Source organism: Aspergillus undulatus, assembly GCF_047715775.1.
Source record: "Aspergillus undulatus strain CBS 261.88 unplaced genomic scaffold BDV17scaffold_23, whole genome shotgun sequence".
In the NCBI taxonomy this organism is placed as follows: Eukaryota; Fungi; Ascomycota; class Eurotiomycetes; order Eurotiales; family Aspergillaceae; genus Aspergillus; species Aspergillus undulatus.
This window is the reverse complement of record NW_027396627.1, coordinates 238,320-263,596: the sequence shown is the minus strand read 5'-3', so window position 1 is coordinate 263,596 and position 25,277 is coordinate 238,320. Positions and strand designations below refer to the sequence as shown.

Here is a 25,277-nt window from a genome sequence, read left to right as displayed (position 1 = left end):
CGCGGGTCTTCTTTGTCTCTAGAGCTGGAGGACGATGAACGTATGCCTGGCTCTACTGAATGATGTTCATACGGGCTCGCCCCTCGCAGCATTCGCTGCCCACTCGTGCATGTTACTCGCCCACTTCTGGTGCCCACGCGCATGCTCACGCCTGGCCCAAAGACAACGAGAATACGGCTGGAATGTTGTCGGATTAAAGCCCTCAGGGCCAAGTAGTCAGATGCTAGCTATGTATCCAAAGCCAGGTTTCACTCCTACCAGATGCATGCGACTTGGCCAGATCCTCGCCAGTAGGAGAGTGAATGCGTGCGGGTGTATAAACTTCGATAAGGTGTCCTCAATATATGGATTGCGTTTCAGTTTGAGCATTGAATCCTTTTGGTTTGTCATTGTTGTGGTGGAGCTTTTATTGTAAAAGGAAAACGGGAGATATGCTTGTTTCGAAGATGATCAAGGAGGTGGTTGGCAAAAGAGTACACACATACATACAGATATACTTTGTGCGCTACCCTGCGGACCAGTACGTAGGCCAAGACTGAACACCATGTCAGCAAGTCGTATAATCCCCGGTTCTTGTGTACTGTGCTGGCTGCAGTGGAGCAGATGATGCTAAATAGAGTACCTGTAACTGAATAAGGCAGTTCATGCTCGATACTCGCAGTCAGCGAACCATCGGGGTTAAGCTCTTGTCCCCGGCTACCTTCACCTTCAAAATGCAGTTTCTTATAGTCTTATAATGTCAAAGCAAAAAGCTGTCTTTTAACGATTCGTCTCCGTGGCGCAATTGGTTAGCGCGTTCGACTGTTAATCGAGAGGTTGTCAGTTCGATCCTGACCGGGGACGTTTTTTTTTCTTTTTTTCCTTTTTTCCTGTCTCGTAACCAGAGCACCAGTTTGGATCCAGACCTGATACTAAAAAATGTCTGCACCTATAGCCATGATTGGATATTTTGATATTTGGTACAGAGGGCCCTGCAGTAGCAACAACCTTGAGGGAAAAGTTACATGATGATTTGCCAAACATACCACACCACCAACATCCAGACTCCCACGAGGTAAATCCGTAAAGTCCGGCACACCAAGCTCCACTGTAAGCAGCTTACACTGCTTCTCGCCAATGGGAATACACTTGTCAGCAGCCTGCAGACCCCAGTCAAGCTTACCGCTACTATACCCACCCTGCCTGCCACTGGCAATGGCACATCCGAAGCTCTAGTGGGGCTCCAGAACCCCTCGTCGATTATCCAAATGCTCCTTTTGGGTCCTCCTCGTCATAGCAGTGGCACTGCTATCTGTGGACCGTGTACCTCGGTAGCCAGGAGCCTGCATTCTTAAAGGGAGCTTGTCCTCGCCATGGGCCAGGAGAAGCAAACCATCGTTTGTACGATAACCTGATCATACGTATACAACTCACGATGTCTATCTTTGCTCCAGCACCCAAGCCGCCTACCCTCCTTGGCTACCACCGGGTTCTAGCCCCCTCGGCTGGTGTCAAGGTCTCCCCGCTGTGTCTGGGTGCCATGAACTTCGGTGACTCTTGGTATGATAGCCCATTTTCCCTACTACGACCGAGCTGGAGCTAATACCCTGAAGGAAGGAATTCATGGGCGAATGTAACAAGGACCAGTCCTTTGCCCTCCTCGACGCGTTCTACGAGTCCGGCGGAAACTTCATCGACACGTATGCGCCACCCCGAGCCGTTCTTAACGCCAATTACTTACTCCGTCTAGTGCAAACAACTACCAGCAAGAAGAAAGCGAGAAATGGATCGGCGAATGGATGAAGAAGCGCGGTAACCGCGACCAGATAGTGTACGTCCTAACCCCCTCTGCACCCTCCAAACCACCCACGCAGACAAAACGACCTCATTAACGACCATCCAGCCTCGCAACAAAATACACAACCGGGTACCGAACCTCCCACCGCGACAAAGAACCCATTCAATCCAACTTCGTCGGCAACTCCTTCAAATCGATGCGCGTCTCCGTCGAAAACAGCCTCAAGAAGCTCCAAACAGATTATATCGACCTCCTCTACCTGCACTGGTGGGACTTCACCACGGGCGTGGAGGAAGTCATGCACGGGCTGAACAGCCTCGTCTCCGCAGGTAAAGTGCTCTACCTGGGTGTCTCCGACACGCCGGCCTGGATCGTCGTTAAGGCAAACGACTACGCGAAGCAGCATGGATTGCGCCAGTTCAGCGTCTACCAGGGGAAGTGGAACGCCGGGTTCCGCGATATGGAGAGGGAGATCATCCCCATGTGTCGGGATCAGGGGATGGGGATTGCCCCCTGGGCGCCGCTTGGTGGGGGGAAGTTTAAGACTGCTGAGGCGAGGAAGGCGGCGCAGGGGGACTCGAGTAACCGTGGGGCGGAGCTGAGTGAGCAGGATGTTAAGATCTCGGATGCGTTGGAGAAGGTTGCGAACAGGAAGGGGGGGACACTGCATGCGATTGTAAGTTATCCATCCATCCACCCACCCACCAAAGTCATACCACCAAGAACGAACCTGAAATCTAACAAGCGTACAGGCCCTCGCCTACGTAATGCACAAAACCCCCTACGTCTTCCCCATCATCGGCCAGCGCAAGGTCGAGCATCTAAAGGCCAACATTGAGGCGTTGAGCATCACGTTGACGGACGAGGACCTGGCTGAGATTGACGGCGCCGCCGAGTTTGATGTCGGATTCCCCATGAGCTTCATCTTCCGCGAGTACTCGACCAGCAACACTGCAGCGGATGTCTGGCTTACCCAGGCATCGCACTTGCTTGATGCGCCGCCGCAGCCGGCTGCTGTCAAGAACCGGCCGCATGTTTAAACAGGGTGGCTGAGGCCTACCGGGATGACCGATGGGAGCAGATCTGTCTTATGCACATAGAAGTTATGTAAAGAATATAAACATACCACCGCTCCAATTATTACTGCACTGGTCTCTCTACTCTAATCAACATCAAACTTAACAACCATCCTCCCAGAAACTAGCCCCCTACGCAACTTCTCCACAGCCTTCGGTAATCGATCTACAGGATAGACCTCACAAATCTGCCTCAAGAGTCCTCGTCGCGCAAAGTCCAACGCAGCAGCTACATCCCGCTGACTCCCCACAAGCGTCCCCTTAATAGTAACATTCTGAAAAATCAACTGATTCGGATCCCCACCGACAATGACGGAGTCCTTCGGCGCCAGTCCCACGCACATAATAACGGGCCCGACGCGCGTTCCAACAAACGATAAAGCAGTCTTGTAAGCTGCTGGTGCTGTAACGAAGACCCCATGTCCGCCCTTCCCATCTGCAATTTTGATCACCGCAGCAGCTGTATCAGGTGTTTCTTTAAAGTCGACGAAGGCCTCCGCGCCCATGTCTAGCGACAATGCGCGCTTCGCGGCACCGGTGTCAACGACTATAGCACGGATGCCCATTGCTCTTGCGAGCTGGACTCCCTGGATACCTACTCCACCGCCGCCACCAGGGAACACAGCCCAGTGGCCTGCTTTCAGGCCGGACTCGACAAGTGAGCGGTACATTGTTGCTGCGCTGCACATGATGGGCGCGGCGATCTCATCGGGGATACCCTCGGGGATGGGAGATGCGTAGCGAGCGGGAGAGATGATGTATTGTTGGTATGTACCTGTCGTCCAATATCAATATCAACATCAACATCAACATCAGCCTCCCGCTTTGTCCAATCCAGTCACGAAACCAATGTTGATGTCGGCGCAAAGACTCACCAGGAACCATAAGCCCCGTGTGCACCCCACCAGCACAATACATCTCCCTCTGATCCAAACACAGTTCGCAAGCCCCACAAGTATCAATCAACGGCTTAATCCCAGCCCGATCGCCCACCGAGAAGTTCGTCACGTCCGCGCCGGTCTTAACGACCACGCCGACGCCCTCGTGGCCTGGCGAGCGCACGCCGAAGGCCGACATTGGTGGCGTGCCGAGGTCGGATTGCATCATGTGGATGTCTGAGGAGCATATTCCGGTTGCCGTTAGGCGTATGAGGAGGTCGGTTGGGCCTGGGGGTTGGGGTTAGCTTTTTGCGAGGTATGTAGGATGTGGATTGATGCTAAGTACAGATGGAAAGGGAAGGAAGGGAAAGAGATGTACCTGGCTCTGGAACTGGAACTGTCTCGACGCGAATTCCAAAGTCTGCTCCCTCATTTTCGACGACGCCGGCTTTACAGTGTGTTGGGATGCTGAATTGGGCTGTGGCCATGATACCTTAAGGTGTTTGCCTTGTCTCGTTCGTTCAAGCTACGTTACTGCACGAGTCTCCGAATCCCAGGCTGTGGTCCCCTTATCTTAAGACTAGACTCGGGGTATCATTAGCCCCTTCATCCAAGTCAAAACACGGAAGGATCGTACCTGTTTAGGCCGTGTGCATTGCCACATGGAGTAGAACTAATTTAGAACCCACAACGAGATGATCTACTCTTGGCGATGCAGTTTATATCCGTATTTCCGATCTAGCAGGGGCCCTGGATTAATGCTTTACTGCTGTCATGCTTGGCTCTCCGCACTTCTCTCCACTGGTGCTGCAGGGATGTGGGGTTGGCCGCGGAATAGAGCCGTCGCGAAGGTGAAAATACCGAGTGTGTTTGTAGGATCTGAGCTTTCGAATGATTGGTTAAGATAGAGGTGCTCATGGGATGTTCGGTACTTGCCCTGTGATTGAATTAGGCTCTCTTAAATTCGCACGCATGCATGAAGCGTTGAAATATCCATGTATAATGCCGGCAAGTGTGGATGTGATGTGGACCGTACCTACAGTCAGCGCTCCCAACGCAACCAGGAAGTTGCAGTAACTAAGTATATCAGATTTCAGAATCACCAACAACAAGGAAGAAATAAAGCGCACAGCTGGGATACGGCCGCATGTTTGGTGGGCATTTTGACCATCTCTGGTATAGACCGCGAAGTGTTCGCAAGACCAAGGCAGTTTCAATATATGATTTTGAGATGCTAGTCTGGACTTTCCAGATGATGTACGAAGAACCGTGGGGAACTGCTGATGATATCCATGTGGTCGATGCAGTTTCAAGGAGCTGGCTATGTCTTAGGATGGAAAAGGAAAGTTTGGCCCACGGTCCTCATTTGCATCAGACATCCACTCAGTGTAGAATTCACTGATTGATACGATTGAAGCATCACTTGAATCTTGCTTCTCATGATTGGCCGCTAATATTATTCACTGACAGCAGCGTATATGTTGGGGTAGGAGCGAAAGATTAAAGTAGGCGTAGGGGCGCACAGAAGAAGATAGATGGAACTACATGCCGGCCATTATTTGGTCCTCGGAAAGAAACACTGTGCGTCCTAGAGTATTATGTCGCTGTTTTCGCTCTACAGAAGTATGGTATTAGAGGGAAGCGAAGGAGCTGAGCTGCAAGTGCAAGACCCAGCGGCCGGTCAAGCAATTCATCAGGCTCTATATGGAAGCAAGTTGGACAACGGTCCGGAGCTTACAGCTAGATATGCGAATTCAGCCTTCAGTCAACAATGGTCTACTAATATAGCTGCTGAAGTTCAAGAGAACCAATACCACGGTTTTGTATACAAAAGACTGGATCAACCATGAAACTGTTACATATCAGTCTGGCCATGTGTCAGTTTCCTCTAGCTTCTGCAACAGACCGTGATAGTGTACCTGAAAAGGAAAAAAAAAGGATTTTTATTTTCTGGTACTAGCCATAATCAGTGACCTTGCACGATCGAGACAAGACCAAGATTGGACGTGATACTAAGGTCAAAACAATATCAAAAAGAAATACCACATCTGGCTTGTTGAATAGCCCCAGGCTAAACTCTTCCCCTTCAACCTATATCAAAAGAAAAGAAAAAAAAAGGAAAGAAAAAAAAGGTATTCCGGGATGCCCTTTTGAAGGACCATGCTCAAACAAGAAGAAACTAGTCAAGGCACGTCCAATCTGCATCATACATCACTTGCATGCATCATAAGCACAATTTGGGATGTTAGGCACGTCACCAAGCGCTGGCCACTTTTTGTAACACTGGCCCTTCTTCGGCTTCTGAATCTTGACGCGCCACAGATCAGGCTGGAGGAGTTCACCTCCAACGAACATGGCGTCGTTTGCCACCTCGCAATCCTCCTTGATAATCCAGATGGCCTCCAAGACGTGTTCGATTTCCATTGAACGGACCTTCGTCCACTCCTATATCAGATGAAAGTGATACTCGATTAGCTTTCCTTTGTTCATCGAGGCAGACAAAGAGCCGAACCAAACGCTCAACTCAAACTCGACCCAGTCTCAGTATACCTGGTCAGAGGTAAGACATACATCATTGCAGAACCAGATAGCCGAGTAGAGTCCCTTCCCGTCATCATGGCAGTGGATTTGCTCGCAGGAGGATGGGCGGGCACTAACGAACTTGTATCTACCGTGCTCGTATTCAAAGCGCGTCATGCCAGCCTTGTCAAGGTCTTTCCAATTGCCTTTCTGGATTTTCTCCAAGAATTCGATGCCTGCTTTTGTTCCCTTGTGCGTGCCTGCCTTTCTGCGGTCGTCGCCCCAGCAGGTCACAGTGTGCTGGAGATCGAAGCCCATTTGTTAGTGCGTACAGACCAGGATGAATGGGTAGTGGGTACGTACGGCCGACGCCACGGCGGCGAAGCAAGCGATGAGGAGGACCAGCTTGATGAGGCGCATCTTGCCGAGTCTTAGATGGTAGATGGGTTGAAGGATAGAGCAGGACGGATGGATTTGATGTGTTGTTTGAGGGGTGATAGAGGGTTGGCCACTCGGTGAGTTAAGAGCAGTTGAGGATTAAAGGATGGAGGTTGCAGAAGGGGATTTGGGAGCTGGGAATGGGTGGAGGGTTATATTTATTTTTTTCTGGGTGCTCGCTTAAGAATGGTTCGTTAAGTGGGAATCGGGGTGGGTGGTAGATTGTCACAGATGGTGTGAATAGAATTGTAAGGTGAAGTAAGCTTATATAGAGAACATAACCAATGTGCATGCAAGAACCAGCCTTGGCCTTGGACTCAGGGCTTTCTATGGGAGACTGGACTGCCTAAAAGTGAAAGAGCGGACTGCATGCCTTGGTAAAATTCACACTCAATGGAGGGTCAGGTGTTCAGCCTCCGACAGTTACTAACAGGAATGAACAAAGAATCACTGAGCTTCACTTTAAGGCTTCACCTCAGGGTTCCCAACGTCTCTAACAAACTAGATAACAAGCGGAAAAATATGGCGAGACCTACCACCTTATGATTGAACTCGGCCAAGGGCTTTTGGGCAGATATTTTACTTTAGTAGTGCAATGGCTTTGTACAAGCATCTACAAACGCCGCTGAAGCAGAAGACAAGCTAGTTGTCCATTCTCGGCTAACAAACGACAGGACATTCATACGGCTACCGAGTAGGACGAAAGCCCGGCTCTGAGGCTAATTTATTTCTGATACCAACCCTCCTTTGCACACGTTGTTATTATGTTATGAGACAGATAGTTGCGTTCGTTCAACAGTAGGAAAAGGAGAAACCGACAGTCAGAGGCAACCCTTGTCATATCCGTAGTTCATCCAACGATACCATATGGACCAGCCCCATGAGAAGACCGGCACCCACCCACCCATACCTCTTCCAGACGAAGATTCAAGAGCACCGGCCCGTGATAAAACAGAAAACATCAGAAAAACCCCTACTGCTAGAGGAAGTAGTGCAGAAGCCACCACGATGAGGAGCGTCGCTCGCTTATCGGCAGCTGAGGAGTGAGCGTTGCGTAGACGGCGCTGTTTCGCTTGTTGGCGTTGACGATGGCCTCCGCCGCGTTCTTTGCGTCTTGCTATCTGTGTGGCGCTGGGGGAACGCCCCCTGCAGTGCGGGCAACCATGGTGGTAGGGCTTCAGGCGAGCTCGAGTTGCAGAGATGAGTTTGTGGGAGTTTTGGTGGGACAGGAACAGAGAGGGACAGAGGGAGACGTCGATGAGAGAAGCAGAATTGGGTGATGTGAGGTCTGTTGAAGCTATCAGACGCAAGAGTTCTATCTATCATCACACAGGTTCATGTTTCATACAGACGTTCACTTTATTCATTTTGTTCACAGCTACCATGAATGGCTGACTGCACTGCGGTATAACCTTGCAGAACTTCATAATTTTGTCTGTACAATATGTAATAACCCCCAGTGCCCTCCCCATTCTTGGCTTCAGCTTATCATTAGGCTCCAGCTTATTACAATAACTGTGAAATGCACAGTTCAGGCATAATCCGTATGGTTTATGTCAGGATTCTGTAGAGCCCTGATCTGTATAGTCCACCTATGAAAACCTCACTGCAACAGTGACTTTGTATCTACATCTAGACGCGGAACCGGGGCTGATGTAGGGGGCCCATCCAGCTGGGCTGGATTAAGCGACCTTTCTAAGACACTCCCTCATTCTGTATAAATATCGACCACACAGGTAATCAAGGTGATTGTCCTTGAAGACTATTCCATGTGTCAGGAAAAGACTGTCTAGATGGCCTGGCAACAACCACGCCTGAAAAGAGATAGTGCGGATGACCTGTGATGAGTTACTCAAGTATCCGTGTCTTTGCGAAAAGAAGCTCTTCTATATTTTATGTACTTTAGCTTATTCTAAGGGTCTGAAGTATGCCTCCCAACTGCGGAGGGACCAACCCCACATAGCATATAGCCGACTCCCACGGCATTTCGGTTATCCCCATATAAGCTTAAACCCCCATACCCCCCACACCGAACATCCTTGAATTCTACCTGACTACGCTCTAATCCAACAACCTTGAAACTACGATGACATCAATACCCCTTACCCGCACACAAACCCTCGCAAAATGGGCCACGAACCTAAAATACACCCACCTCCCCGCCCCCGTAATCTCCCGCACAAAGGACTTCTTCGCAGATACACTCGCCTGCGCCGTCGCAGGGCGGGGCCACATCGCCGTGACGTCGATGCTAGGATATAGCAAGAAGATGGGCCCTGACAGTGGGAAATGTGAAATTATAGGTTTTCCTGAGACTAGGACGAGTGCCGCTTTCGCGGCGCTGGTTAATGGGGCGAGTGCGCATGTTGTTGAGCAGGATGATTTGCATAATAGGAGTATGATGCATCCGGTATGTTTATTTTCTTTCTTCTCTCCTTGGAGTTAAGCTTGGGATTGGAAGAGGCTTGATTTTGACTGTTTGTGCAGGCTACGGTTATCTTCCCAACCGCACTAGCCGTAGCACAGGACGTCGGCGCGAACGGGAAAGACTTCATAACTGCCTGTGTCGTGGGATACGAAGTCGCCTGTCGAGCGGGCGAGTACTTAGGAAAGGCGCATTACGAAGTATACCACCACCACCACCATCGGGAACCACACTCCCCCTTCCAAAAAAAACCCACCCTACTAACATTCGCCCCAGAAATTCCACACAACAGCAACAACAGGCATCCTCGGGGCCGCCGCAACAAGCGCGTGCTTGCTGCGTCTAAACACAGATCAATTCGTCTCGGCGCTCGGAACAGCAGGCACCCAAGCCGCAGGCCTCTGGCAGTTCCTGCTGGACGCGACGCACTCAAAGCAAGTCCATACAGCGCAGGCTTGCGCGGCGGGTGTATATTCCGCTTATACCTCTGCGTCGGGGTTACTGGGGACAGGCGATATCCTAGAAGGTCCGAGGGGGATGGGTGCGATATTGGGACAGTTAGACGTCACCCCTGAAGCTATCGATCGGGATCTAGGGCGGAAATGGTCTGTTCTCGAGTCGAGTTTCAAATGGCATGCTTCGTGTCGCCATACGCACCCCAGTGCGGACGCGCTGATTGCCTTGCTTCGCGAGGAGGGGGTTCATTATAACCAGATTGAGAAGGTCACGGCGTATACGTATAAGGCTGCGCTTGATGTTTTGGGACTGAGTGGCGAGGGGAGGACGGTACATCAGAGTAAGTTCTCTATGGGGTTTGTGTTGGCTGTTGCGGGGAAGAAAGGGTCTGCGGGGTTGATGGATTTTACGGAGGCGGATTTGGTGGATCCTGAGTTGAGGGAGCTGCAGGGGAGGGTTGAGATGGTGCTTGATGAGCAGATTGATAAGGCTTTTCCGGAGAAGTGGCTTGGTAGGGTTGAGGTGCGGACGAAGGATGGGAGGGTGTTGACGAGGTCGGTGGATGTGGTTAAGGGGGACCCGGGGTGGACGTTGACACGGTGAGCTTGCTTTCATTTTAGCAACTTGGGTTCTCAAAGAGCTAACAAGCAACAGGGAAGAGATCGAGTCTAAAGCTTTGGCACTTGCTGAGTACGGCGAGGTTCAGGACATCCCTGCGTTCAAAGATGCTCTTCAAAGGATATGGAACTTGGAGTCACAGCATAAGATAGAGGGATACGCATTCGCTTAATTCCAAAGTCAAATACAGAGCATTGCATGAGCTTATCCCTCACACTTTGAATTGCCTACAGAACAACGCAAACCCCATCACAACTTCCCCCTTACAACCCTCTTATTCCTCCCCCTTCCACCCATCCAACTCGCCCAAATGCCTCTGCGGTCAAGGACGCGGCTCCCTCCCCGTCTTAACCGGCGTAGCCCCAGACCGCCACTTCCAGAGCTCCGCGTACCCCTTATTCAATTTGCCCTCCAGCGTATTGTCAATGTACTCCCCAATCATAGGCATGAACTTGAATCCGTGGCCGGACCCGCCGGTGCCGATAAAGAGGTTCTTTGTTCCTGGGTATGCGCAGATGCGGAAATTTATGTCTCTGGTGTCGCCGTCCCTTTCGTTCGAATTGAACTTTAGTGGTTGACAATTGGCAGCTAGGGCACCGATATACTCGCTCTTCGCATTGAAAAGAGACTGCTTAACGTAGCCAGCGTCTCCGGAAACGTACTCGACGCCATTTGCCTGGGCCGCTATGGCGAACCGGTGTAGAGGCTGGCCAGATGGGACCTATAACACAATAACACAAACAATAATATTAGGAGAGACCTCGGTTGTAAAATAAATGAGGACACTCACCCATCCAGCCTCAGGACTCCAGAGATCCCGCCACTCCTTAAACGGCCCCGTGAATCTAGGCCAGGTCTTCTTCGTCTCAGAGGTGCTTAACCATCTCACCTCTTTCTTACCCGCCCTAATTATCCCGCCATATGCAGCTTGCAAGAAATCACGAGTTATATCGTGAGCAGCCAGAATCCGCTCTGTCCCGTGGAAGAGGCCCTGGAAGAGCATGTTGGGGTTCTTCCAGACGTCCATGGCTTCCGGGCCCAGCTTTGTGTACAGCGGGTTGGGGTAATCATAGCGAATGATTTTGTTCAGATCGGTGGCTGCAGCGTCGCGTGAAGGCGCCGAAAATCTGTCGAGGACGGTGATGTTGGAGTATCCCCGGTTAAACAGATGATATGCAGCTGAAGTTCCGAAGGCGCCTCCGCCGATGATCAGGATATTCGGTTGGGACATTGTAGAGCTGACACATGCACTGACAATAGAGATAGTCTGGTGTTTCTTTAGGATTTTTTTTTTGCCGCTATTTATGCCTGTTGCAGTTTAGGGTCCATTGAAACGTTCCTCTATCGCCCGACGAGACGTCGGCTCTTCCAGCCAGAGCTAATAGTCAAACGATACCCAAACGGGAAAGCCAGCAGCCATATCCATTCTCCTAACCCTGGCGACTCCTTAGCATTTCTCGCTCCGCTGAGGGGTTTGAATGGAAACCGAACTTGGTTCCTCACGTCTACCTCCTGGCCGGAGGAGCAGGGATAACCTCCATGCACCAGTTGATCAGAGGTTATCCTAAAGACCCCCGACGTCCGGACGAAAATCACGCTGGTCTCTGGTGTAAACACGGAAGAGGACATCCTGCTCCGTCCCGAATTGGAAAATCTTGCAAAGGGGTTTCCTGGGCGGTTCAAGTCTGTTCTCTGTTAGCCGCCCGAAGGAGCCGGGGGAGTCGAGTAAGCTCAGGACCGGGTACATTCACGAGCAGCTGCTTCGGGGCGTCATGGAGAATTCAATTTCGGGGGCCAAGGCCTTTGCTTGCGGGCCACCTGCCATGGAGCAGGCACTAGTTGGACCCTGGGGAACTGGCTCCGGGATATTGCGAAAGCTCGGTTTCACAAAAGACCAGGTTCACAAGTTCTAGAAATCACAATTCCTGTATACAATGCGTCAACCAGCGCGTGAATTCTTCACTATTAAACCGCTGAAATGGCCTCCAGAAGCGGCATGCAAAGACTGAAGTCAAGAACATGTTGTACCGATTCTTGGGAAATTCCTCAGGGTCTCAGCCTTATCGTTTGGATCATGGGTAACAGGTAGGCTATGTCCATTCGAGTTTCATTCTGTGAACAGGAGGCGCCAGATACTGAAATGATCCCAGTGGGCGGACAGTGCGGGTACGAAACGACGCGAGACTGCATGCGGAAAGCTTGGGATCACGGCGTCAACTACTTCGACACCGTAGAGGTGTATGCATCGGGAGAATGCGAGCGCACCTTCGGCTAGATAATCAAGGAGCTCCAGTTCAAACGAAGCGACATGGTGATACCCACACAGCTGTTCTGGAGGGAACGGGCGAAGGGGGAGTTGGTTCCTGTTCTGGAGAACTATCGGTATGGGTTGACGATATGATCGCCCCCGGACAATGGGGTCCTTACTGGGAAGTACAATGAGGGGATCCAACGGGACTCGCGCTTTGCGGCTACTAATGTGGCGGCGTCTGACAAGGAGAATATGATCAATTCTGGAAAGGTATTGGCATTATCCTCGGCGAAAGAGAGAGCTAAGATTGAGAAGGTTCGTCGTCTGACAGAGATTGCGACGGAGCTTGGGTGCACGACTGCTCAGCTCGCGCTCGTGTGGTGGTGGCTTTTGAACGAGACCGTGTCGACGGTTGTTACAGGTGCGAGTCGGCCTGCGCAGGTTACCGAGAACATGAAAGCGCTGGATGTGCACAGAAAGATCAAGAGCATGCGAGACGTGATTGAAAGGATCGAGGATATCCTTGGGAACCGCCCAGTGGAACCAAATCTATGGGGAAGGTTGAAATAAGCCTCTGTTTATAGTAACTGGGCCCCTTCACGACTTGCTGGCTCTGCGACGATAGATTAGATAGACCTTCGCAATAAACTTAGCAACACGTTGCATACCCATATTAACTACTCTTGCTTGTTCTTTTCTCGGATTAGACCCATCAGAAGCGAACAAGGGACGAGGAGGGGTGGGGGAAATAGCACAAGCTGTGATTCAATGGCAGTCAAATAAAGATCATTGCACGTATTTTCCCCCTTTGGTTTGTGGGGGACGCGATGGTCGTGGAGCAAGCCCAGACAAGTCACTTGCTGCCAGTAAGGCCTATTACCAAGTCTGCTATGCAGTTGATGATCCTCTGCGTTCTGAGCGTGTGCATTGGCTCTGTATGTGTATATTATGCGGGACCATTCATCAGGTTGCCATACTGCCCCTGGTCCCGCTCCTCACGCCACCACCCTTGCCCACACTTGTGGAAGCGATGTGGGACAATACTAAAAAAGGCTATCATGAATACTTCCAAGACTCCCACACCGATCGCGTTCAGCAACTGCAATCCCTGGCAATTTCCATTTTCTTATCCCAGCATGAATACCTGGACGCACCTAGTGCGATTCGTCGCAGTCGAAGACAACCAAGTCCACCTCGGGCAGCTAGTCGACAGAACTCGTGACGCAGGTCGTGACAGCGCCGAGGGCGTGGAAATCGCTGTCTATGTGGTCGACGACAATCTTCGATGGCCGTATGACTGACCAGGTGTTGCATGTAGAAGGATATGCTTGCGCAATGGTCTCTGATGGAGAGCATGGTGTCTGACGAAGAGGCATTTGCCCCCCTCGGCGACATGGAATCTCCAGATTTATGGGACCTAATGTGGCGGAGGAGAGAATCGCTAGAGCTCATGAGCATTACTGACAGGGCAGCTAAGCGAGATTGGTGACACTGGCGACTGGAGGACTTTTTACACTCGGTGCAGATGAACGGTTTTTCCTTAGTATGTGTGCGGACATGCCTTGCGAGATGCTCTCCTTTGGTGAAGGACCTGGGGCACCATGGGCACAGGCGCTGTCGCCGGGTTTGAGGGGAGGCGTTGGGCATTACTCAGGGGGATGAATCAGTGAATGTTGGAGAGCAAAGCAGGAGTACGGTGTAAAGAGGATGAGATGAGATTTCCCTGCAAATTAGGATTGCGAAGGTCGGTCCGATGTTCTCCCTAGCTGCCTAGTGCTTATTCTGGTACAGTCCGGCTTCTTCAACCTCCCTCACCCACAGCTTCCACGGCCTCACCACCGACCATTGCGTCATTTGAGTCGCAGCATCCAGTTCCGTTTCGTCCAAGTAGTACAGAGACTCGCCCTGTTTTAGAGGTGCGGTGGCTGCAGCTAGCTGAAGGCTCAGCGAGGCACTCTGCACTCGAGCGTTTTCCGCGGTATATATAGCTCTATAAACACTTTCCTCGATACTTGCTCCTGCAACCGTGAAGCCATGGCCGCGCATCAAGACTACCGGGTTATACGATTCCTCCTTTCCCTGGGAGAAGCACGCGGCTAGATGCTCACCTAGCCGTCGGTTCCTGATCAAGAGATCACGCACATCCTCTGAGTAAACCTGGGCAATATCAAACTTTGGGACTTGTTTTCCTGTTTGGGCGGGCAATCTGAGTAAAGTTAGGACAGTTTATTCTAATATGTCCTTTGATATAACATTCTGAACACGTCGGTGGTGCATGTCTTGGCATGTTTGAAGTTAAAGGTGCAGATACCTCGGGGATAGCTTCAACCACCTCCAGTTACTTATTTCTTAATATAATAAGATCCCTGCCTTCCTGTACTAAAAGGTCTTTATTAGGAGCTATCTAGCGCCTTGATCCTTTTACTTTAGACTTCTCCTTTTTATTTAAAGCTTGTAATTTAGTGTTTTCCTCTACAAGATGTATAGGTTTTATATAATATATATCGAGATATAAAGGACCCCCAGAAGTAATTTATTAAGTAATAGCTCATTGTTATGGGTTCCTCGTACGAGGCACCTCTTCAGTTGTTGTTACTCGGTCATCATGTGACCTCGTACGAAGACCCACCCTCGCTTACCTCCTACCTTTTCCACACACGACTATCTATCTTTTCCTCCTTCAACGAACCCTTCATGTACATACGGCGCGGTATAGTTTAGCACAAACATATTGCCCCCTTACACTTATAACTAGATATAGTAAATAATATAAAGCATTATTAAAATATTTTCTAAGTAAAATTCAAACTCTATTAATAGTTATATTTAAGGAAAGCTAAGTTACTTAATAAATAGAATATATCCTAATTAGTAAGGGATAAGCTTAAGGAGATATATAATTTATAGATTATTTCTTAGGCTAAAATTTAGTTAGTTAGAAAATAAGGTTACCTAGTAAAGGTTAATATTATTTAATTACTACTCAATATTATATTATATTCTTACTAATAATTGGATAAGGCTTACCAAGGGTAGTCCCCAGATATTCTAGAAAGAATATAAACAGGAGTATCTAGTTCTTGCTTAACATGCGCGGGATATTTTTTTAGTACTAGCAAGTAGAGCTAGTATTAAATACCTTTTTAATTATACTCGTGATATATACTACTATTACTAAGGGCAATTAAAAGAGAATATACTGAGGCACTGCCAGTAAAGGTGTAAAGGATCGCTCCAAATGTGGCCATCGGGGGGCTTGGGGAGTGAGGGTTGGGGAGGTGGGGGGGAAAGGACCGGTCCATACCAAGCACGCGTCCTGCACGACCATAGCAAGTGCGGCTGTCTTGATGCGGAGTCGGGAAGTGGGTTGTTTCTGTCAGGATCACGAATCCCGCCGAAACCATAGTCAGCGAACATATGAATTGGAAGATGATAGAGCTTGCGATTGCTGTTCAGATATAGGTTGGGTTTGTGCTGTGGTGGTCCATCTTCACTGCTCATAATCATTCAACATGCTCTCTGAGGCAATCCATACGACCTCCCAGAATGCCCCATATATCCACATCAACCTCTACCGAAGCATCGGTCGTCAAAACTGCCAACCGCCCCGCCTCATCAACCGTCTCAATCGTGCCCTTCCCCCCAGACGCACCCACAATCGCCTTCATCCGCACCTCCCCCCCAGCCATCGCTACGCCCACCCGAGAGCGACGCACTACACCCTCGCGGCGCAAACACCTGGCCGAACGGCAGCCCGCCTGACCCGCGCACGCAAGCACAGTATGCGTTCTGGAATCTGGAGTTGGCGCTGGCGACGGCGGACGCGACGCCGAGGGATGTTACCAAGTTGACAATTTATTTGAGGAGAGCGGCGAAGTGGATTGAATTGGAGGAGGTTGTTAGAGGTTTTTCTTTACGAATCGAAGTGGGAAGGGGAAGGGGGAAGGGGACAGTCGAGGTGCATTGTCCGCCCTGTGACGATTTTGCATGTGGATTGGGTTATGGTTGAGGGGTTTGATAAGATTGCTGTTGAGGCGGAGGCTGTTGTTAGGTTGAAGCCGCCTAGTTATGACTTTTGTTATGGGTTAGGGAACCTGGGCGGCTCTGGTACTATTGCATAGTGCGGAGGTGACGGTCTGAGGATCCATTGTTTGAGTATCTTATATCTCGTTCGCGGGCTCCCATCAGCTCGATGCGCCTATGTTCCGATGATCACCAAGGTAAAGGTCCAGAGCCATGACGTGATCTGGGTAAAAATAACAGCTTGCGGCTGATAAGGTCGAAGTTCAAGATAGATTGCCTGATGTCAGTGTGTAGGGGGTCAGGCTGGGTACAAGCCGCAGGCTGGACCGGGCTTGTGCCTTATCTCTGACCCTTGGGGCTGGCACTACTGTACTCCTTGTGGCGCAGAACGATTGAGTCGCTGTCCGACCTACTCCGCTTTGAATGGTCGCGGTACCCTGGCAAAACAGCCTAGAGTGCTATTTTCAGGTGAGGCCCGGCGCTAAATCGCACACTAGACAGGGATTACACACAGCCCCGCCAGGCATCACCATTCGGTGCGCTGTGCCTTGCTGTGCCGCACGAGTCACTGACTCAGGAGAAAGACTCAGGAGATGCTTTTAAGCTTCAAGGTTCGGCCCGCAAGTTTGTGGCGGCAATATTCTCTGCTCCAGTAAGCGTCAGCATTCAGCAAGTATAATGCCGTTGCCTGTCGATCTTCTCGCCACTCCTTTGTCATCGACTCACTCGCCCTAGGGGGCGTTGTCGGAGTTGACGAGCGCAGCGGTCTCGCTGAGTTCTGCTGAACCCTTGACGGTGGGAGAAACTGAAGGCCCTGTAGAGGTCCCCTCCCCCTGTGCCCAGAAAGCGGCAAGGAGGAATCAGACTATCCAAGAATTTGCTCGAACAAACAAGTCGCCGGAATTTGTCGCGCTGCTGCGAAACATCGCAGGCCCATCGCCGAGTGGAGATTTAGGGCAGCGGCCCAAGAAACAGCACGAAAGCACGACCGCAGCCACCGAGCCAGGAGACGACAATAGCGAGCGCCAATCAGATGATGGGGATGTCCAAGAGCAGACTGAGCAGCATTCGGCTGGTGCCATACAAGAAATAGAAGTGCTTGACGCCGCTTCGGATGAAGAGCCACCCACACCTGCACTATCACCCACCTCGCCTTCTAAGCGCTACACCATTCGTGAGATCTTGAACGACATGACGGACATGATGTCGAAATCGTACAATGACAAGAATGACAAGCCGGGCCATGCATACGTCCTGTTTGATGCTTGTGATCAAACCCCATTCATCAAGATTGGGAGTTCGAACAATGTCAGAAGCCGGATGGGAACACATCGACGACAGTGCCAGCTTGAGACCTGGAACCTGAGACAGAGGCCCGCAAAGCCTATTTCAAGGCCAATGCGCCTGGAGCGCATCGTTCAGGCGGAGCTGCGGAACCTGGTCTGCAACCCACAATGCGCTTGCGGCGTGAAACACACAGAGTACTTCTGGGCTTCAAAGGAGGCTGGAGTCGAGTTGCTGGATTTCTGGGCTGGGTGGCTGCAAACCCACGAGCCATACGATTCGCAAGAAAATCTTAAAGACTTCTGGTTTGATCGACTAAATCACTTCAAGGACAACGCCCAGAAGTATTTTAGATGCGGTAGCGAGCAGTGCGCAGACCAAGACGAGGATGCTCCTGCTTGCCAGGCCTGTGTGCGAGCCGGATGGAAGAAATGGGCAGAACCAGAAATATCAGACAAGATCGACTATGCATGCCGAAAAGCAACCTCCTACTCAGTCGGTAGACAGATATTGAAAGGCTTCAGCCGGTTCGGCTTCATTGACGAGACCAACATTATCGGGCTGGCCCAGGGCCTGGAGCAGTTCCTGACCATGTGGCAGTGGCTCTCAGATCCGATTGTGTTTCTGTGCGCTATCGAACTGCGCCTTCTGGGATTCTGGGTCGAGCCAAAAGTCCATTTACCCGATCATGCTTCTTTCTGGCTTCAGTCTCTGGTGAATGGGACACTGCTTCTCGTTGGCGTTCAAACTCTTTTTCGAATTCAAGAATGGAAGCGAGAGTTACGAGAAGCAAAGGAGAGCCCAAGAAAGAGCCCAGGAAAAAGTAAGAAGGCAAAGCGACCAGGCCTTGGGGGGAGTATCCAGCACTTGAGTGAGGAGGGGGAGTATATCGCTGCTTCAACTAGTCCCCTGAGAGCGAACAATTCTTCCGGGAGGCAGAGTAGTGGCAGAAAGCGAAAATCTATATAGTGATAGATGAATGAGCGATTGCAATTCTTTTCACTTGTCTTATCGATTCATCTGTAGTTAGAGTGGCAAGCGTAGAAAGCGAGAGCGATGACTCCGTTGTACTTGCCCGGGGCCGTCGAAAGTGACCTCTGAACTTGAGACGAGGTCTGGTTCCTGCAACCTGATACATTCAGCCTCTTTCCATTGAAAGCCGTCTACATTATCTTGTCCAATTACAAGGGAGAAATTCACCTAGCCGTCACGCTCAGGTCCACACTTGCCAGTGGTGGTACCACCCTCATCCTCAGCTGAGAACCTAGACGATAACCCACAAAGGTGGAGGACTCCCCGCCATAAATACTAGAAGCTAAACTTTCCCAACGGCCAAGATGTCTCTCTATGAAAGCTTCTGATCTATAAACAATTTCTCTCGTCAGCAAGTTTACTGATGTAAGTATACCGAACTCGTTAAAGGATGATGCTAATCAACCACGAAGACATCGATAGACGGTGTGCACAACAAGTGTAAACATAGAGTTCATTGTGCTTAGTTTCTAGTACAAACCCAGAGAATGCATAATAATTTTCCCTTACGACACCAAAATGACCACCCCAGCACCAACAATCGTCATCGTTCCAGGCCTCTGGCTCGGCCCAACCCCCTACGAGCTCCTCGTCTCAGAAATGAAAGCCGCCGCCACCTGCACTCACAGACTTTGTCTACGCCCCGCTCGTATCAACCGGGAAAAGCAGCGCCGATAATCCAACCATGTACGACGACGCAATGGGCATCCGGGAGGTCACCGAGCCGCTCGTAGAGGCAGGCAGGCAACTCGTACTCATCGGCCACAGCGCGGCTGCTTTCCTGTCGGGAATGGCGACGGAAGATCTTGAAGTTGGCGGAAAGCTTGCCGTGAATGATGGCGGAGTCGAGAGGTTCGTGTTTATTGCTGGCGGGATCTTGCCCGTTGGCGTTCTGCATCCGGAGATGAGGATGCTCGATATTAAGGTATGCTGCTTTCCTAGCACTGCTTTGATCTGTCGCCGGGCTCCAGAATAGATACTAACCTCACGAAGGATGGCGAAGCCTACTGCCGAAGCCCAGACGAGCTCCTCTTCCACGACGTTGATGCGTCAATCGCGGAAAAGCACAAGCCTTTCATCAGATGTCAACCGCACACGGCTGGGTGGGCAACTGCACGTACACCGAGTGGGAGAAGGTCCCCAGCAGTTACATCTTCACCGAGCACGACCGGATCATCTCGCCGCAGGTTCAGGAGATGTGTTCGGGCATTGCGGGGTCTGAGGTCATTAGGATTGCGACGGGGCATATGCCTATGTTGAGCGATCCGAAAATGCTTGCTGAGAAGGTTGTTGGTGTTGAAGTTGGGAAAATGGTCTGGACTTGAGTAGAGAGATTTCTATTGTGGTGAGCAATGTGACTTAACGTTGGATTGGCGATTAAATAAATAGATCAAGAGACAACTAAACAATGACGTTACGAAGTACTCGATCGAACTGCAATCAGTTCCAGACAGAGTAGGAGCTTGTCGTCGCTAATGGCACGCAAGATAATCCATCGAGTTGATAGTAGTCAATCTAATGTCAGGTACTGAGAGCATCTCATCTTGGTTGCCAGCCCGAGGCTGCGTCGATGCGGATACAGGCGTACGAGACCGTCTTATCTAAAATGACGTGACCTCCACCGTTTATAATCTATATTCGGTCGGCGTCGATATCTAGTTAGTCTACCTAGGGTTAAAGTGCTAGAACTGTTACATTGGATCTAGACCGATGCAACAAAAAGCCGATGAGTGGGTATGACTCAGTCGCCTCCCGACCAACTGTTAGCTTACTGTATGCCCATAAATAAACTGTCGTTTCTATATTCTGATATCCAGAACCATCCCTTCGATTACATTTCTTTCTTCACGTGTTTCTCTATCCCATAAACAACACCCACAACACCCACAATATTGATATCCGATAACAATGTCCTCTTCACCCATCCCACCCCCAATCCTCTCCCTCCCCAAAAGCAACACCCAAATCCGCCCCTTCCACAACACCCTCTCTGAAGCAACAACCTTCTCTTCACACGCCAACAGCCCCCTGATCGCTAGATACATGCGCAACGCCTTTCCTCAGCCCTACACACACCAAGACGCGCACGCCTGGTTCACATATACATCCACCCAGACCCCCCTTCTCGACTTCGCCATCGCCGATGCATCCAGCAATACCGCCATCGGGGCGGTGGGCCTAAAACCACGATCTGACGTGCAGCATCGAACAGTGGAAATCGGGTACTGGATCGGTCAGGAATATTGGGGAAGGGGCATTGGCAGTGAGGTTGTAACTGCGTTTACGGAATGGACGTTTAAGGAGTTTCCGCATGTTGTTAGGATCGAGGCGGGTGTTTTTGAGGGGAACGAGGGGAGCAAAAGGGTGCTTGAGAAGGCCGGGTACGGCTTTGAGGGGAGGCAGAGGAGGGCTGTTGAGAAGAACGGGGTTCTGTTGGATGTTTTTGTTTATGCGGTTGTTAGGGATGGGGTATAAGTAGAGGGGTTCTGGTGTTGGTTATATTGTGTGTTGAATAGCCGCCTTTTTCTCTTCTGCGTCACGACTCCTGGAAGGAAGAGACTGATTCTCTGGATATGATGTTTATCTGGTATCACTCCTCTGTCTGCGTTCCCTAGTCTACTTGTACGTTGAAGCCTGTCCGTCCGTCGCTCAATTCTGGCGTTCCATGCCAGAACGCACTATCTAGAACCTCCCAGTGGGTTACGGGAGTGCTCAGTCCGAAAACCTGAATAAGAGTATGCTTACTCAATGTGCCAGCCGGGCACTATCTCTTTCTCATGCTAGCCGACTTGAAAGCGAAGGATACGTTGATGTACAGACACAGACGTGCGGCCAGACGCTGCCGTGAAACACTTTATACAACCTAGTCACCCGAAAGAGCTCGCAAGGGAGAGGGGCGCGGCCGAGTGGGAGACCAAGACGAACATTCCCGTCAATACAGAATCATATATAGCCGGGCTGATATGGGCAGCGCAGTATAACAATTGCATGCAGTTTAGGCGGTTTGACCCTGGGTGCACTTACAGAATCAGGGGGCCGGACAGTTAACTGTCTCTTACCATTCACCGCGGAGTAATTGCTAGGTCAGGGTCTTCTAAGCGGCCTCTTTACTCAATGTCGCTTCAAGAACGAGGCGATCCAGCGATGACAGAATCCGGGGTAGGGCAACGGGGAGCACGTGCGTGGGCAGGTACGGTGGTATGAATCCGGCACTGCAAAGTTTAACACCGAGTCAACCTGCATAACTCACTCATCCGGAAGTCAAGATAAAAGGCGCTGCCCGGAAATTCATTATGCGGCCGTAATGTGTTCTCCAGAATACCGGTTCTTGGACCTAGCGATCGTGAGCTGAACATTGTCCGTCCGGTCGTTGTCTGATTCTCGCGGCAGAGAATTTAGATGCCTCTTTTTAGTCGGAAGATATACTTCGTATGTATGTCCAGATCGATCAGGTAACAATTGTTTCGAATGGATCCAGAAAAAGCAATCATCTCGAAACGTTATCGCTTACGAGATGGTCGACGGAGCGATAAGGGGCCGGGGTTGACCGCTGTGCTCAGCACGGAGCGCGACATGTCGCAGTTTCAGGGCAAGGTCTATCTGTCAGGTGTCAAATGCTTTCATGATTCGGATTTCTGACTGGCTCTTATCGAGAGTTGTTATGCCGATCATGGGGCTCTGCAACCTGCCCAGTGCACCTGTGAAGTTATCGGTTGCGAGATGACTGGGCCATGTCAGAGGGCGCAGTCGGGCAAAGAATGCTCATAAGCGGCCCATGCATGCGTGCTGATATGGCAGTTTCGTAACCGATTACGTATTCCCGGCGCTACCATAGACTAAGCGTCGACTAAGAAATTAAGCGGCAAGGCTATGGCTCGCAAGCAAAGAGGCTTAGATGGCCAAAGGATGGCCGATGGGCTAAGGGCTAAGGGCTAAGGGCTACTCTTGGCCGCCAGTTTGGGCTAGTCTAGACCGATGCTGGCCATTTCGATTCTCCAACTCTCATAGGGCTATATTAAGCCTTGCAAATCAGTAGGTAAATCGCATCTCTATCTAAGGAGGAGAACAGCGTGTGATGGCACGGTCTCTTGGTTAGCCGAGGGAAATTTGGTGCACATCGCGTCCACAAGGCTCGGCGATGTGGCCCATCTGTGCTGGGCAAGCTTTCCTATTGGATGGTAGTTGCAAGGCTGGACAATGCAGATCGCGAAAATAATGGAGCACGATTGGAGGAAGCAGAAGCCATGGAAAATTAGCTCGTTTAGCTCTCTGGCTGATGGTTTCGTGACGAACCCTGTTCCTGAGCGTCAAGCCTCCCGCACCGGCCAATGCAGTCAGACTCGTAGTTGCGCCTTTTATGGCTGTGGTCTGGGGAGACGTCATGAGTGCACTACTAGTTACCTCGTGGGGATCCTGGGTCGGGGGCTTTATCGTGCTGCCTGTTCGCTATCCAAGAGTTTAGCACAGTCACAGCCCACTTGGGCTGACAGCAACAAGGCAGCGCGAGCAGAGATCGTCGCACCAGAGAGCCTCTAGCGTGTTGGGGCCAGCCTTGGGGGCGAAAGATCGCCGGCCAAGGCAATTCGCGAGTTTACAAGTTTAAACAGGCTATAACAGGCTAGACACAGCCAGGGGCAGCGATGAGCGAGGGGATCGTGTGGCTTTTTAGCGCCGTATCACCCTTTGTCAGCACCGCGTCTCCCTCTCAACTTTTTCTCCTTTGTCCTCCAGCTGCGTCTCCTTTTTCCTTTGTTCGTGTTTACTATTTCCCCGACAGGCGTTGACGGTCGGGCGAAATAATGTTATTCCCTCGGAATTTGCGGCGCCTGGTGAGCGTTGCGATCGTGTTGGTTTTTCTCGTCAATTGGAGTTTATTGCGGCGCACTCACGGGCCCGCGACATTAGATGCGCAGGCGCAGTATCCTTTGCTCAACAAGTACATTAATGGCGGGAGGGGGAGCGGTGGAGGTATGTTATGATCTGTCGCTGATCAACGGTGATTTACCTGCAAATCAATTCAGGAAACTAACGTCAACACAACGATAGCCTGGCATCTACCGCAGAAATGGACTGAACACTCAAACGCCGCCGCCCCCTTCAAAAACATCGTGCAAGCCGCCCAGTTCGCCATGAACCGCTCCAGTTCCGAGCCCCAGGGGCAAATCCCGCATTCCAATATTCCTCGAATTATTCACCAGACGTGGAAGGACACGCGCATGGAAACTTGGCCGCAGTCGTACCGCGACAGCGCTGAGAAGTGGCTTGGGGTCGTGGACGAGGGCGATATTCCATACATCTTCTGGGACGACAACGGCGTCGCGCAATTCATGCGGCATTTCGAGCCAGACATTGAAGCTGATTTCTACGGACTCCCGAGTAATGTCGAGCGATCGGACGTTTTCCGCATTCTAGTCTGCAAATGGATCGGTGGTGTCGTGCGTCTTCCCCCCTCCCCCCAAAAACGGATATTCTATCCCCATCGAATCTCCTGTTGACTGATTGACAACGGCAGTACGTCGACATGGACACCGAACCACTCCAACCCCCCGCTGACTGGATCACCGAAACCGACCTCGTCCCCTGGACCGACCCCGTCACAAAAAAACTCTACCAATCCCGGCAACCCGTCAACGCAATCGTCGGGATCGAAGCCGACACCGACCCGACCACAGACACATACTGGCGCATGGGCTACTTCTTCCCCGTGCAGCTGACGCAGTGGTCCTTCGCATTCGCACCGCACCACCCCATTCTTCAAATCTTCATAGACCGTCTCCTTGCGACGATTCGGCTTGTCGCGCGCGATCAGCAGACTATTCCGGACCAGCAGGGCCAGGGAATTGAATATATAGATCCCGTGAATTTGACGGGGCCTATTGCGTTCACGGATTCCGTCAAGACGTACCTTGAGGGGAAGGCGGATTTGCGCTGGAATGCGGTTACGGGGTTACAGGATGGGGGGAAGAGTAAATTTGTAGAGGACGTGCTTGTCCTTCCTATTACCGGGTTCAGGTATGCTACCGAATACCCCAACCCAACCTCTCCCTCCTTCGCTCGCAACGCGAACTAATCTTTCAATAACAGCCCCGGAAGCGGCCGCTTCAGAAACATGGGCTCGAAGCCCATCACCGACCCATCAGCGCGGCTATACCACCACGCCCAAGGGTCATGGCGGAAGTGGAGTCTGAAGGTGGAAATGGGCAAGTTCTGCCGGACGGCGTTCGGGCTGTGTAAGGACTGGTCGAAGGTATCGACCGGCGATAATTATTTATGGTGACGAGGAGTTTGAGTTTATTTCTGATGCCTTTGCCATTTGGATACCCTATATTATATATATTGCATTGCAGTGTTTAGATGCAGATACGATACAGATACAGATATAGATACAGATATACTATTTAATATTAGCTAGCTAGCATACATGAGATGTGTGATGAGAATATTCACAATGATTACCTCAACAACAATTTCTAACGCTGGTGACCAGGCTCTGTGTTTG

General features: G+C 50.9%; 9 protein-coding genes and 1 non-coding gene across 10 annotated transcripts; 6 read left to right on the top strand and 4 right to left on the bottom strand.

Moving 5' to 3' along the window:
• Window positions 1-769: 769 nt before the first annotated feature.
• Window positions 770-843, top strand: BDV17DRAFT_t79. The gene has a single exon. It is a non-coding gene; the product is annotated as a tRNA-Asn (tRNA).
• Window positions 844-1,414: 571 nt separating this feature from the next.
• Window positions 1,415-2,817, top strand: BDV17DRAFT_281714 (aldo/keto reductase; the record flags this gene model as incomplete). The annotated part of the gene is made up of 5 exons (XM_073760074.1): window positions 1,415-1,539; window positions 1,593-1,679; window positions 1,730-1,810; window positions 1,883-2,453; window positions 2,530-2,817. The coding sequence occupies 5 exons, from the start codon at window positions 1,415-1,417 to the stop codon at window positions 2,815-2,817; spliced, it is 1,152 nt and encodes a 383-aa protein (XP_073615738.1).
• A 122-nt stretch (window positions 2,818-2,939) lies between these two features.
• On the bottom strand, window positions 2,940-4,219 carry BDV17DRAFT_291227 (zinc-dependent alcohol dehydrogenase; the record flags this gene model as incomplete). Its single annotated transcript, XM_073762093.1, has 3 exons — window positions 2,940-3,628; window positions 3,729-4,019; window positions 4,111-4,219. The coding sequence occupies 3 exons, from the start codon at window positions 4,217-4,219 to the stop codon at window positions 2,940-2,942; spliced, it is 1,089 nt and encodes a 362-aa protein (XP_073615737.1).
• Window positions 4,220-5,942: 1,723 nt separating this feature from the next.
• Window positions 5,943-6,671, bottom strand: BDV17DRAFT_291226 (uncharacterized protein; the record flags this gene model as incomplete). The annotated part of the gene is made up of 3 exons (XM_073762092.1): window positions 5,943-6,176; window positions 6,303-6,551; window positions 6,615-6,671. 3 exons carry the CDS (start codon window positions 6,669-6,671, stop codon window positions 5,943-5,945), a joined length of 540 nt encoding a protein of 179 aa, XP_073615736.1.
• Window positions 6,672-8,775: 2,104 nt separating this feature from the next.
• On the top strand, window positions 8,776-10,360 carry BDV17DRAFT_291225 (MmgE/PrpD family protein; the record flags this gene model as incomplete). The annotated part of the gene is made up of 4 exons (XM_073762091.1): window positions 8,776-9,099; window positions 9,177-9,314; window positions 9,391-10,169; window positions 10,225-10,360. The coding sequence occupies 4 exons, from the start codon at window positions 8,776-8,778 to the stop codon at window positions 10,358-10,360; spliced, it is 1,377 nt and encodes a 458-aa protein (XP_073615735.1).
• Window positions 10,361-10,510: 150 nt separating this feature from the next.
• Window positions 10,511-11,419, bottom strand: BDV17DRAFT_291224 (uncharacterized protein; the record flags this gene model as incomplete). Its single annotated transcript, XM_073762090.1, has 2 exons — window positions 10,511-10,909; window positions 10,979-11,419. 2 exons carry the CDS (start codon window positions 11,417-11,419, stop codon window positions 10,511-10,513), a joined length of 840 nt encoding a protein of 279 aa, XP_073615734.1.
• A 2,033-nt stretch (window positions 11,420-13,452) lies between these two features.
• On the bottom strand, window positions 13,453-14,340 carry BDV17DRAFT_86541 (C2H2-type zinc finger protein). The gene has a single exon (XM_073765255.1). The coding sequence runs from the start codon at window positions 14,084-14,086 to the stop codon at window positions 13,532-13,534; it is 555 nt and encodes a 184-aa protein (XP_073615733.1). The 5' UTR covers window positions 14,087-14,340; the 3' UTR covers window positions 13,453-13,531.
• Window positions 14,341-17,094: 2,754 nt separating this feature from the next.
• On the top strand, window positions 17,095-18,720 carry BDV17DRAFT_263062 (GIY-YIG nuclease family protein). Its single transcript, XM_073757859.1, has one exon. It carries the CDS (start codon window positions 17,654-17,656, stop codon window positions 18,713-18,715), a length of 1,062 nt encoding a protein of 353 aa, XP_073615732.1. The 5' UTR covers window positions 17,095-17,653; the 3' UTR covers window positions 18,716-18,720.
• A 1,966-nt stretch (window positions 18,721-20,686) lies between these two features.
• BDV17DRAFT_291222 (GNAT family N-acetyltransferase) lies at window positions 20,687-21,253 on the top strand (the record flags this gene model as incomplete). Its single annotated transcript, XM_073762089.1, has 1 exon — window positions 20,687-21,253. One exon carries the CDS (start codon window positions 20,687-20,689, stop codon window positions 21,251-21,253), a length of 567 nt encoding a protein of 188 aa, XP_073615731.1.
• Window positions 21,254-23,405: 2,152 nt separating this feature from the next.
• On the top strand, window positions 23,406-25,245 carry BDV17DRAFT_263055 (glycosyltransferase family 32 protein). Its single transcript, XM_073757858.1, has 4 exons — window positions 23,406-23,746; window positions 23,825-24,213; window positions 24,291-24,790; window positions 24,863-25,245. Exons 1-4 carry the CDS (start codon window positions 23,578-23,580, stop codon window positions 25,053-25,055), a joined length of 1,251 nt encoding a protein of 416 aa, XP_073615730.1. The 5' UTR covers window positions 23,406-23,577; the 3' UTR covers window positions 25,056-25,245.
• The last annotated feature ends 32 nt before the right edge of the window (window positions 25,246-25,277 follow it).